Source organism: Carassius gibelio, chromosome A5 (assembly GCF_023724105.1).
Source record: "Carassius gibelio isolate Cgi1373 ecotype wild population from Czech Republic chromosome A5, carGib1.2-hapl.c, whole genome shotgun sequence".
NCBI lineage: Eukaryota > Metazoa > Chordata > Actinopteri > Cypriniformes > Cyprinidae > Carassius > Carassius gibelio.
The window spans coordinates 26,877,127-26,889,224 of record NC_068375.1 but is presented as its reverse complement, the minus strand read 5'-3'; the positions used below and the strand labels follow the sequence as shown (position 1 = coordinate 26,889,224).

Sequence of the window (12,098 nt, the reverse complement as noted above, 5' to 3'; positions counted from 1 at the left end):
AACCCTCACTGTTTGATATAGCAATCGATACTGGTATAGTTTTTACCGCAGGGCTTGATACACAGGCTCTCAGGTTGAGGATCATGGCAGGGTGTGTTGTGTACAGTGTGTCCTCCACCAGCGCCGCAATCATTTCACTGTCCACCTCCATGTCAGAGCCCTAAAGACAAAACCAAAAACAAAGATATCAGTTTATGTGCATAGTTGCATTTTATACAGTTTACAATTTGTAATAGGTCACAAGCTGAAAGGAACAAGACCTATGTGACCAAAACTACTCCCTTGCCTCTTTCTGTACTCTCTGGCGTGGTGTTACAGTTAAAGAGAGATGAGGCTGCTTGGAAAAGGTCCAGGACACAAGGAGACCCTCTTCCTCCACTTCCTCAAGACAGACCTGCAACTACAGACGCCCATACAGAACATTTGAACTCCTATATCTCCCACTGAATTTGCAAAAGTAATATATTCATCAATGGCTGCTCAATTTTTTACCATCTAGAGATGAAACATTAAACTATGGCACTATGCATCAAGTGGTGTCGTTTGTTTGAGATGAGTATCGCATGCAATATTCATAGCCACTAAACCTCACAGTCTACATTAGGCTATTGCGATGGGGGAAAAAAATTGGCAAACTGAGAGGCTCATTCATGTGAGCAGCGGCAGGAGAAACCAGACTAATGAAAGTTGAGTGTGCAGCTATGCAGACTGATGCAAACTTGCAGATGCAAATCCATTTCATTTGTATTTTACCTGGGCCTGCATGGGCTTCACCGTGATCTGGTAGGTATCCATGGAAACAGCTGCATGTGACTGCTGAGTGACAGTCACGGGAAATGTTACAGTGTCGACTGAACAACTGCACTTCAGGACCTAGAAGGAGGTTGTGGGTATGATTGACAAATGATTACTGAGTTGGACATAACATAGTATCTTCATAAGAATAATATTATTTAAAAAAAAAAATCAAATGCTTTGATTACATACAGAGAAAGTATATACTGAATGTAACTTAAGATAGACACATTGGCCCTGATTAAGGAGTTTGAGTGTTTAAAAACACATTGATTATTTAAAAAAATATTAGGAGCATAGCATGCATATAATATCTGAGCTGATCAGACTGATCAGTGTCTGTCAAATGAACCGAAAAATAGCTTCTCATGTGTGTGTTTCTCTCAGTGGATTTGTAATTTGTTTTCATACACATGTAAATATAATGGGTGTTAACTACATCAAACATGCCTGAAAATCATTTAAGATATGATAACTGCACGTGCAAATGAATACCACTGCAAGGATGTGTGCCCTATAACTGCTCGCATTCATTTACTCTGAGAAAAGAGAACATGCAGATGAACACAATGATGCTGGATGACTGACACTCCCAAAAAATTTGTTTATTGTAAAAATTTGTATTATTGTAATCACTCAAAATTATATGTAGAAAACACAATAACAACTAAATCATATTTATTCCTAAATTCCCACCATATAAATTATGACAAATAACTTTTTTTCTCTTTTTGTTTTTACATATACTGTTCAAAAATTTGGGGTCGGTGAGATTTTTAAAAAAATTTTGAAAGAAGTCTCAAGGCTGTATTTATTTGATTAAAAATACAGTAAAAACAGTCATATTGTATTATTATAACCAAAATAATGTTTTTTTTTTTTTTTTTTTTTTTTTTGTTTTTTAAATGAAATTCCTGATTTAATTTATTAGTAGCTATTACTCCAGATTAAACAATCTTTAAGAAAACATTTATATATGTTGATTTGGTGCTCAAGAAACATTCCTTTTTATCAATGTTAAAAATAGTTTATTTTGCTATATACTGTATATAGTTGCTTTACTAAGAAATAAAAGAACAGCATATTTTACAACATAAATGTCTTTCTTTGCTTGCATATTTGCACGTTAACTTTTAGTTAGATTGGGCAAACAAATAAGTAGCCCTTATTTGGTCATTTGTGTCAAAGTAATTTGGTCTTTTTTGTGTCAAAGTAAAAGCTTTGACTGCTTACCATGCTGCGTACTGATTGGTCAGTGCAAGTCACACGGTCAATCGACGCAGAAGTTGGGAGCTGAAGACAGTCATCAAAGGTGATCTGAATGGAGCTCTAAAAAAAATGGAGATTGTCAGTTAGCTCATCTGCACATAAATCAGTGAAGAAAAGGCATTTGTGGGTGCAATCACTCTTCAAATATGTCTCTTGGGCTTAATGTCTATTTGCATGTTTATATTAAGTAGCTAGATGATATAGTAGCTAGTGCATCCATAAATCTTCAGAGTTTCAAAACAGAAATCCCAGCCACCTAGGGAAAAAGTAGCATGATAAACAGGCAAAGGAAGCACTGCAATATCATCTGCTTTACTTCTTCTGCAATGCATCGTTTGCAAGTATGTAAAAGTGCAACTGCAGGAAGAAAAACAATGCCGAAAAAGACACATTTAATTAAGACCAATAAGTAACATCAATAAGATGTAAAAGTGGGTGGAAATATAAAACAATAATCATCCCAGCTGAGCTAAAAATCCTCTATACTTTAACTTTTTAAAGAGTGTGCTTGTGTTTGGGTCATTATGTACTTAATTACAGAAATTAATACAAACAACATACATTTTGTCCCTCTTCAAATCACACACTCACACACATATACCTAGCACACATATTCCCAACTATCTCTAGCCAAAAGAACTGGTCAGTTTAAAGCATACTCAGGATATGACATCATTTTGTCCAGGCAAATGTGGCAGACTGCCATGACGACAAGCTGCCAGTGTACCCATTTGAGCCAGACTTTCACAGTTCACAAATGCAGATCATGCAACAAACCCTGACTGCCAGGACTCCAGGTAAAAAACACACTAATCTAATCTAAGCTTGTAAAACACCCTAATAAAGATCATGATGAGAGCAAAGGCCTCTGATCACACTAAAAGGAAACCTCTGCGAGTGTCAGGACATTGCAGCAAGGCAGAAACCTTGGCCAAGTGTGACTGGCAAGAGAGGAGTGTGGTAATGGAAATGAATGAGCATAACCACAACACTGTGTGGAGAACACTGAGGCTGTTGCTGGCACTGATGGACATAACTTGGAAAACCACTGCTGTAGCTTTCTTCTTAAATTATTTCATTCGTTGTGAGTCAAGATGAGGGTGTGTAACATGAAGCTTAAACTCTACAATCACACCATGGAGTACCATTTAAAATGCAAATTTCGTAGTTCGCATCTGATCCAATATTTACTTCACAACATTTTGCATAATTTGACAATATTATTGCTAGATTATAAACAATATTACTGCAATGTTCTAAAAGCACATCATCAATATCTTAAGCATGTGCATGTGTAATCAAGGAGCGATGACATATTTTCGTAAGACAACCTGTAAATTAGCATCATCCTGGTTCCCTTGACAAAGAGCCAACTAGATTTTTTCATTTGCATTTGAATTATTGCAGAAAATAAGCTCTGTGACTAAATAACATGATTTTTACAGATTATTAAGTTGATCTTCAAAATGAATACAACCTTTCTGAATTCTGAAGCCACCAGACGTAAAAAACAAAAGATTACCATTGCAGCAGGAATTTAACATTACCACCATTAACCTTCCAACAACTCTGTCAATATTTATTTATAATCTTGAAGTTGAAAGTTATAACAGCTTGCAAGACCATCAGTAAAATCGTACTGGTTAGTAATTGAGATTTCCTGTTTAGTGTGATGCAGTTTTAATATCCCCGACAAACTCTGCAGTAGTCCAATTTAACCACTTGTTAGTAACCACCTTTTTTTATTGAATAAAACGTGAGAATATTTTGAGCTTGTTAACAAAACTTATTTCAGACATTTAGCCAAAAACCAATTAAAAAAATTTAATCTCAGAAAGTACAAATTTTCTCTCTCTCTCTCTCTCTTTGTAGCTCATCCAATGGGACGAGAGGACATGTTTGACTGGGCAGCATTTACTGGCTCAGCCCCTGAGCTCTTGGAGAAGAAGAAGAGAAAACACAAATCCCCTACTGTACTGGCATATGTTCTTTATTTGATACACCTCTCTTCATCCTTCAAGCATGACGATGTGTCTAATTCTCTCCTCAGCAAAGAATCACCACAATACGTGTCATTTGCGTACAGAGACAAATCCTTGTCATTTACATCACACATTTGCATGATCATCTGTGCTCTTCCACAACATCATGAGGTAATCCACACGTTTGACACTGGCTATTACCCACTACAAACAGACATGTGCACTGAGACCAGGGAGGGACTGAATAAGAACACTAGCACTCCGTTAAGTTTGGGATACACCTTTCTTTTGCACATCAAATATCCAAAATAGTGTTGAGGTTTTGCTAAATCTTTACATAACTGCAAAAGCACTGAAAATGTAGTTTCATGAGGAAAATACTGCACATACAACTACAGCACAGAGGAAAAAAAAGCTTGTTCTGTCCTCCATCAGTGTTGTTCAGGTTCCATCAGTGAAATCAGCATTCATAAAGAAAAAAATGATAATACAGACCTGTCCACCCCCATAGGGCACAGTCAAACATTTTAAAGCATTTCCAAATCACCACACATTCCACTTTAGCCACGTCAGTTTGCATTTTCAGCATAAGTCAAACTTCTAAAGATCACGCAGAATGCATTTTTGAGACCACAGACAAGTAAAATAACTGATATGCAGAAAATGGCATGTGTGCATTAACTGTTTTCAGGGGTGCAACTCTGGTCTGACAGGTCGGAGTGTTGTGCAATGTTTGATTTTATCTAGAAAATGAAAAAAAAAAAAAGAAGATCCACATCTAGGGGGTGGAGACTTGTAGGTTTAGGTATATGTAAGGTGGGAGGAGTTGGATCTGGATCTAATCACACCCTCTGGATCTTGTGTTTTGCAGTGAAGACCATCTCACTTAACCAATAAGCGAGGCATGTCGCCGTTCTAGGCCCCTGGGAATTAAGGGGAGAGTTCTAATGATTAAAGGGCGCACTCTTTGCACACTTTATAGTATATATATTGTGACGAGTGGGGCGGGGCTGAGAGCCATGGGAACGGAGCGAGGCCGGTGGAGTGATTGGAAATCAGCGACACCTGCAACACTCACCGGTCTCGAGTCCCACGGAGGAGATTGGATGGATATAAAATAGGAGCGACGACAGTGAAGGACGAGAGAGGACCAGGCCTGGATTTTATTTTATGTTTTGTTTTGTTTGATTTTTGTTTTGTGTTAATTTTGTCATTAAAGTCTTTGTTTGATTTTCCACTGGTTCCCGCCTCGTTCTTTCCACGAAAGAACATTGTTACATATATATATATTCCATTCAGATTTGAATAAGCCTTGTTTTTCATGCTGCTAAGATGGTCATCTACACACAGTGTTGGGAATGACAGCCATAAGTAAATGCAGGACTTATAAAATTACAATGGAAAGGACAAAAATATGATATACATTATTTAAGTCTAGAGTAACTTAACTAATTTCAGAAGCACCTTCAGTGTTTTTAATCTGGAACCGGACCTGCTGGTAAATGCCACACTCTTGAGGTTTATAGGCCTTGTTTTTTGTATCATGATATTATTAATCTTGATTTCTCAAAACGATTTGCTTTTAAGCTATTGTTGGGTGCACCAAGCACATAGCTGGTGTGTTTGGGCCCCATACATGAAATTTGTTTAGGGCCCTCAAATCAAAGTCCAACCCTGGTAACCATAACTAAACCAATTAAAATTATAGAACAAAATTTGATATGTATATATATTTTTTTTAAACCAGTTCCCATATGAACATGATCATATAAGATTTTTACATTTAGAACTGTTGCACTTATAAGTATGACATAAGTCTATATGTCAAGAGTACAATTGTGCTAGTAATTGTACACAGTTAAAATATATGGTTGTAAAACCACTGTTTAGCTGTTCAAGCAAATCCAACAGAGAACACCGCCTGTCTAGTGAGCTTCATATAATTTGAGCTTAAGACCCCTACTATAGAGAATGTGGTTACGTGTATGTGTTCCCCCTCTCATTCAACTTGTAAATGCTGTTCTTTTAACATTGTAGTGTGTTCATCTCAGTTAGGCCCTTGGTAGTTCATTGGTGTATGTGTGCATGTCACATACAAAGAGGCAATATGTGATACAGTATGTGGATGACAGAGTTTGATCGTATACACATTAGTATAATGTCACTTTGACTTTGAGACACCCTGTCTTCAATACCCCTCTGGAGTCTTCAAACACACCACAAAAACCATTTGAGGCAACCAAAAATATCCTTCTTTAGGCACCATGACGTAACTTGATGTCAAAACTAAGGATCCAAAAATTCCTTGGGGAAATCTAAATCATTGAGTGCCAACAACTTAAGGCAGTGCAATGCCGTTTCAAAATAAAGGACAAAAGAGGGCCACAGTGATGCACAATCTTCTGACTAATATTAAAAAAAAATTTGTATGCAGGGTTTGCTGATCTGTAGATTATTAATAAGCCAATGTGAAGCAAGGTGAGGCTTACCTGATTCTTACATTCATCAGAATTAATGAGAAAACCAGCATGAACTAAAAGGGCACTTGTTTTATCATGAAAATACAAAAAATGCTAATTATATTCAGTGCTTATTTTCAGGTCTGTCCACCAAGAAAAAGCAATGAGAAGGATGATAGCGAGACAGAAATAAACAGACTAGTCTGACCTTGAGCTCTGTGTGTCCATGTGCAGACAGTGTGCTATTCTGTGAACTGCAGGCATGATAATGTGCCATCCTACCATTCCATCATATGCACAGATGCCACACACACACACACACACACAGAGAGAACAAGAGACGATCTCGATCTCAATCTCAGCCAAGTCATTAATCAATTGTTTATTCTGCTTTTCATTTAAATTTTAAAAATAGATGGTCTTGAAGACAATAAGCCAGTAGATCTGAACATTTGGACAGATCTATATGTTGCAGCTCTCTGCATGGACCATATGTGTCATCCAGTGTCAAATTCCCTTCTTTACTGCCTACGTGATGACCATTTAAAGACAGTATTCAACATGAATTCTTTGTAACTACAGATCTGTGGATCTTTTAGAAAACTGTGGATGGATACAGGTAGACTACAGTTCAAAAGTTTGGGGTCTGTAAGATATTTTTTTTTTATTATTACCAATGCTGCATTTATATAGTAAAACAGTATTATAATGAAATGTTACAATTTTAATATATATTAAATTGTATGGTGATTTGGTTCTCAAGAAACATTTCATTATCAATGTTGAAAACAAGTTATGCTCCTTAATAATTTGTCGAAACCATGATTTATTCAGGATTCTTTGCTGAATAGAAACGGTTTACAGTATTTTAATGAATCCATGCTGAAAAAAAAATCTATTGCTTTAAAAAGAAAAATCCTACTGACCCTGAACTATAGGATTAGTGCACAGTTGTAAATTAAGACACAGTAAACTTTGACCTTTGGAATTTAGATAGTTGGTCTGTATGTGTCTTATTATATTAAGACAATATTCAGGGTATATATATATTCACACACAACAGGAGAAAATCAATGCAAAAGTTAACTTTTCCCAGGCACTCAAGAGTGTACTAAATATCAAGACCTTAATAATATACCATATACTCTGTTGCTGTCAGAAAGAGAGGGAGACAAATTAAACTGATAACTTTGAGTTAAAGTAATCCAAGTTATTTTACAGCTTTTATTTTGAGCTGTGTGCTTTTTATACCATGTTTATTAGCAAGTAGTGTACTTAAGTGTGTGTGTGAGAACAATCTCAAGGGACGTCCTTCTTTTGTTATTGCCACATATAGCCAGCTGTGCAGATCCCCCCAGCCAAATCCCTGGATTACTAGAGGGAGTTTGTGTTTATGTGTGTGTGAGTGTGTTGGGTGAGAAAGAAAGAGTAAAGACCGAACGAAGGATAAAGCCTCTTAGCAGTCCTCACACATTATAGAAACGCAGCCTGAAACCAACCAAATGTGACCAGAATTGCACCAAGCAACTCTTTATTCCCACTGCCACTGCACACTGACATCAAGGTTTCTCTGGGGTGCTGGTAGAGTAATATCAGTCCATTTGTTTTTTAGGCCTCTGCCACCTAGGTTGTTTCCTATAGAAACAGATACACCCAAAGCAAGTTACTCAACCCAGATTCACACATTTTGGATTGTCAAAACTGATCAACACATCCTTTATACATTATCTGCCCTTTAATCCTTCCCTTATAGACAGTTCAACACCAATCCCACTCTCTCTGTAACTGTCAGCGAACCGATAATCAGATTAAAATCCCACAGGGTGCAGAGGAGATTAACCAATGGTCAATGGCTGGTTGATCCTTCTAGTAGGAAGTTATCAGGAAAGCTTCATATTAACAATTATAATTAAAAAGTTGCAAAGTTCCGTCTGTATGAATAAGTGTTATTCATGCACTTCTATCTCAATGCCTCAGGCAACCACAAACAGATATGCCTCGAGCCCTGAATCAGACTTTCCCCCCTTCTTTAAGCAGCTGCTCTACTGTTAAAAAAGATCTCACTGAATTGCATTACAAGCTATCAGAACTTCATCTTACTTTTTTTAGCTAAATTTCAGCAACTGCACCAAATTGCATATTTTTGTTCAGTTTAGGACTCCGGGGGCATATTACAGGAAGATCCTAACTTTAAAATCTTATCTTATTTGTTTGGTAACCATGTTAATTTCAGTTAGGACCAAATTTAGGGCTAAAGCTATTACAGAACAGCGTTTTCTTAAGTGTGTTATCTTATCTTAATTACAGATAGGAAAGGGGTATTACAGAAACCTCCTAACTTGACAAAAAATCCTAAAAACTGTCTTTACTTTGGGACAACCCCACAGCTGTCCTAACTTCAAAATTATTTTAAAGCTAATGGAAAAAAACACGTACAATCGCGCTGTCCAACAATGGTTTTACATTAATTAATAACTGAAAATAAAGAACAGAGATGTTTAATGGTAGAAAGGCTCTCTGAGGTCCTTGAAGATGTAACATTTTGATGACAAAACACTTATAAGTAATTACAAACTGCCCACCAAACATGATATTACAGTTAGCACAAGTTAGCAAAGTGTGACGGAGCATTACCGGTTATAGTGTAAGTGACTAATGCCTTACGTTTTTTTTTTTTCTTTTTTTTTTTTTTGCAAAAGGCACTTTTTTTCAAAGTAAAGTAGCTTCTATTATTTAGTTTACCTCATCAGCAGCTAGTGCTTTTAAGTTTTTTTTATATTTTTTTTATATGTGGTCTAAATGTTAAAGGCGCTATTATAAAAAAGTTAAAAAAAAAAAAGATGAAAAATTCAATTATTATTTAATATGTCAGACTTTACAGCATTAGATCCATATTTACAGCATAGTTTTGATACTGTAAATAATAAACTGTTATTAATTCCTTAGTTATTAGAATAATAAGCACAAACGGCTGGAATGCTTAACCGATATACAGAAATACTCTCTTTTCTCCTTCACTCTCTAACCTGAGAGGTGGTCGCCATGGCTAGGGTGTTTATATACCATGGTGTTTGTTTTCACGTTGCCATGTCGACAGATGACTTCAGCGCTTCAGAGGCACAGAGCTAAAGTTGCTCGATCTCTTTTTCCTCTCGATCTGATCTTACACATACACAAAAACATCTCACAAGCACTGGAACAACCTCTCTGGCAGGTTTTTCAGGTCAGAAGAATTGGATGTGAGTGCAGTGGATTCATTAGTCAATGACCAGGCATGCTGAAAGAGCAAATATCCCGTCTGCTTGGAGACAAGATTCTAAATCAAAGCTGCCAAAATGGGATCTTCTCCCCAAAGCCCAGTCTAACAAAGGAATATTTAACTAGCACATGGAGGTCACCTCTAAGGGAGGGTCATGTGACAAACATTTCACGGCACTATAAATTCCCACAGAAGATCCAGTTATTGCAGATTGAAATGATAGGCTTAGTTGAACACTAGCTATGTTTCCATCCACCTGTTTTTATGCGCATTTTGTATTATTGCAGAAAAAAAAAAAAAAAAAAAACGCTGGATGAAAACGCCAAGATGCGCATAAATTCTAAAAATGCACATTGAAAACATTATGCGCATAACGGAGTAGGATAAACTTTTAATCCGCTAACAAAAAATTTGCAGAAACTACGATGGAAACACATTTACTGAATAAATTCCACCATGCACATTGAAAAAGTCATGTGACTTTGCGCTATGAGACAGGATAGCTTGACTAGCCAGCAGGCCGATCTCGTTCACAGCATCTATATGTTGTTATGAAGTCTGTCATCCAAGTATTTCTGTATAATTACTGTCTTACATGACTGTGTTCCCAAGCAGAAGGTATCCAACTCTTTATTTGCAAATGTTTTATGTGATATTCCAGTCTTGCGCATAAGTTAAATTTGCATCTTTGGATGGAAACATAGTTATTGGCACCTTCGAACCGTTTTCCTGCTAATGAAGGTCAAATCATCTAAAAGGTCTATAAATTCAAAGTGATTCCATTCCCTAAACACTTTTAATTGGAGCCAGTTAACCATCTCCCTTTTGTTAACCAACCCTCCTTCTTCCTACATTATTATCACAGACGTTAAAACTATTGGATGAATGGATAAACATAAAATGGTTTCCTTTCATAAAAGGTAAAATCATTCATATGGAGAAGGAGAAACAAAGCATGACTGTCTTTTCTGTACAACTCAGCTTTGAAACTCCTACTTTCCACTGCTTTGTTTAATTGAAATAAAATTTACAGGAGTTGAACTGAATTCAACAGTTTGCTACTGTGTGAAGGGTTTTTGGAGACGAACAGATGTTGAAAACAGATGCAGTAGAGGGTTTGGAAAGACGTCTGGTAGATATCCTGTATTAAAAGGCACAAAGTCACTTTCAAACCAAGCAGGATTCTGTTGATCAACAAGGCAAATTTTCAACGATATATTCTGATGAACTTTGGGAAGAACTAAATGCAAAAACATTACTCTCCTAGTTTTAATTAGCTTGATTCACACAACTGCACATATTGCATCAATATGACCTGTATGCTTACATGCTTTCCTGAAACTATCATTCCACCGAATTGTATGTTTAGAAAAATATTTTTAATGAAGGGCTGCACCATTCATAACATCATCATGAAACCTCAAATTAACAGTTTTCAAATGCCAATACAAAAAAAAAAAAAAAAAAAAAATCATGAACAGAACCATGCTAGTCATACCCGGTGTCAATCCCACTGAAAAAGACAGACATGAATTTACTCTTTAAATCTCACACAGAAAAAATCTGACACACCACATCAACTCCTGCGACTCACTCCCAAGTGGAGACTCTTAACAGTAAGGACATTCATTAGCAAAAGTCCTTACTTCAGGAGTCTCTGATAGCCCCACATACAGAGTCTGCAGAATCGTTGCACTTCAAAGTGCTAAGTTGCTTTTTGGATCAGCTGACTGCATTACAATCAGAGCTGCAGTTACGGCACACAGCCAAAATGCACTTAAATTAAAAAGCTAACTTATTCACGGTTATTTATTAGTCTTGGCCTCCTCTCTTATCCAAGAGAAACCAACTGACTGTGAAGAAATTTAAGATAAAGGGAAAGCAATTGCATAACTGCATTCTGTAGCCTTCCCTCCCCCCACTTTGACAACCTGAGAAAATAACTAGGTTGCTGAACTGGCACAACTATTGGCTGGAGACCTTGGTAAGGAAACACTTTCTGTATAGCTCAGGTGCCGGAGCAAAGTTCACTGTACTGAAGTTTAAATTCATTAGAGGCTCACATTTGCTCTAAATCCCAACCATAACTGCCTATTGAGTGAAAATGCCACATTCTGATCATATCTCAGAGTCATCAGACTAAATATGCAGATCGCCATCGCTTAAAATGATGGCGAGTCCTCTGATGAACTGATCTTCAAAGATCTACAAAGAAAAGTAAAAGCATTTTTTCATGATTCAGCCTGATCTCACTGAGAAAAGTGACTAGGGAGGGGATGGATGGACATTGTTCATTTTTTCTAAGTACACCTACTGGGCAGACTGAGCTTTGAT

The 12,098-nt window shown here is 36.8% G+C and overlaps 1 protein-coding gene across 5 annotated transcripts in view; it reads right to left on the bottom strand.

Annotated features, from left to right (window-relative positions):
• LOC128008135 (phospholipid transfer protein C2CD2L-like) overlaps positions 1-12,098 on the bottom strand; it is a 28,267-nt gene that overhangs the window by 10,627 nt on the left and 5,542 nt on the right. For all 5 annotated transcript variants that reach the window (XM_052592864.1, XM_052592860.1, XM_052592862.1 and 2 more), the window contains exons 3-6: positions 2,029-2,124; positions 754-873; positions 287-400; positions 47-160 (exon numbers count right to left, since the gene is read on the bottom strand). In XM_052592864.1, coding sequence (XP_052448824.1) covers positions 47-160; positions 287-400; positions 754-873; positions 2,029-2,124 — 444 coding nt within the window. The remainder of the gene's footprint in view (positions 1-46; positions 161-286; positions 401-753; positions 874-2,028; positions 2,125-12,098) is intronic.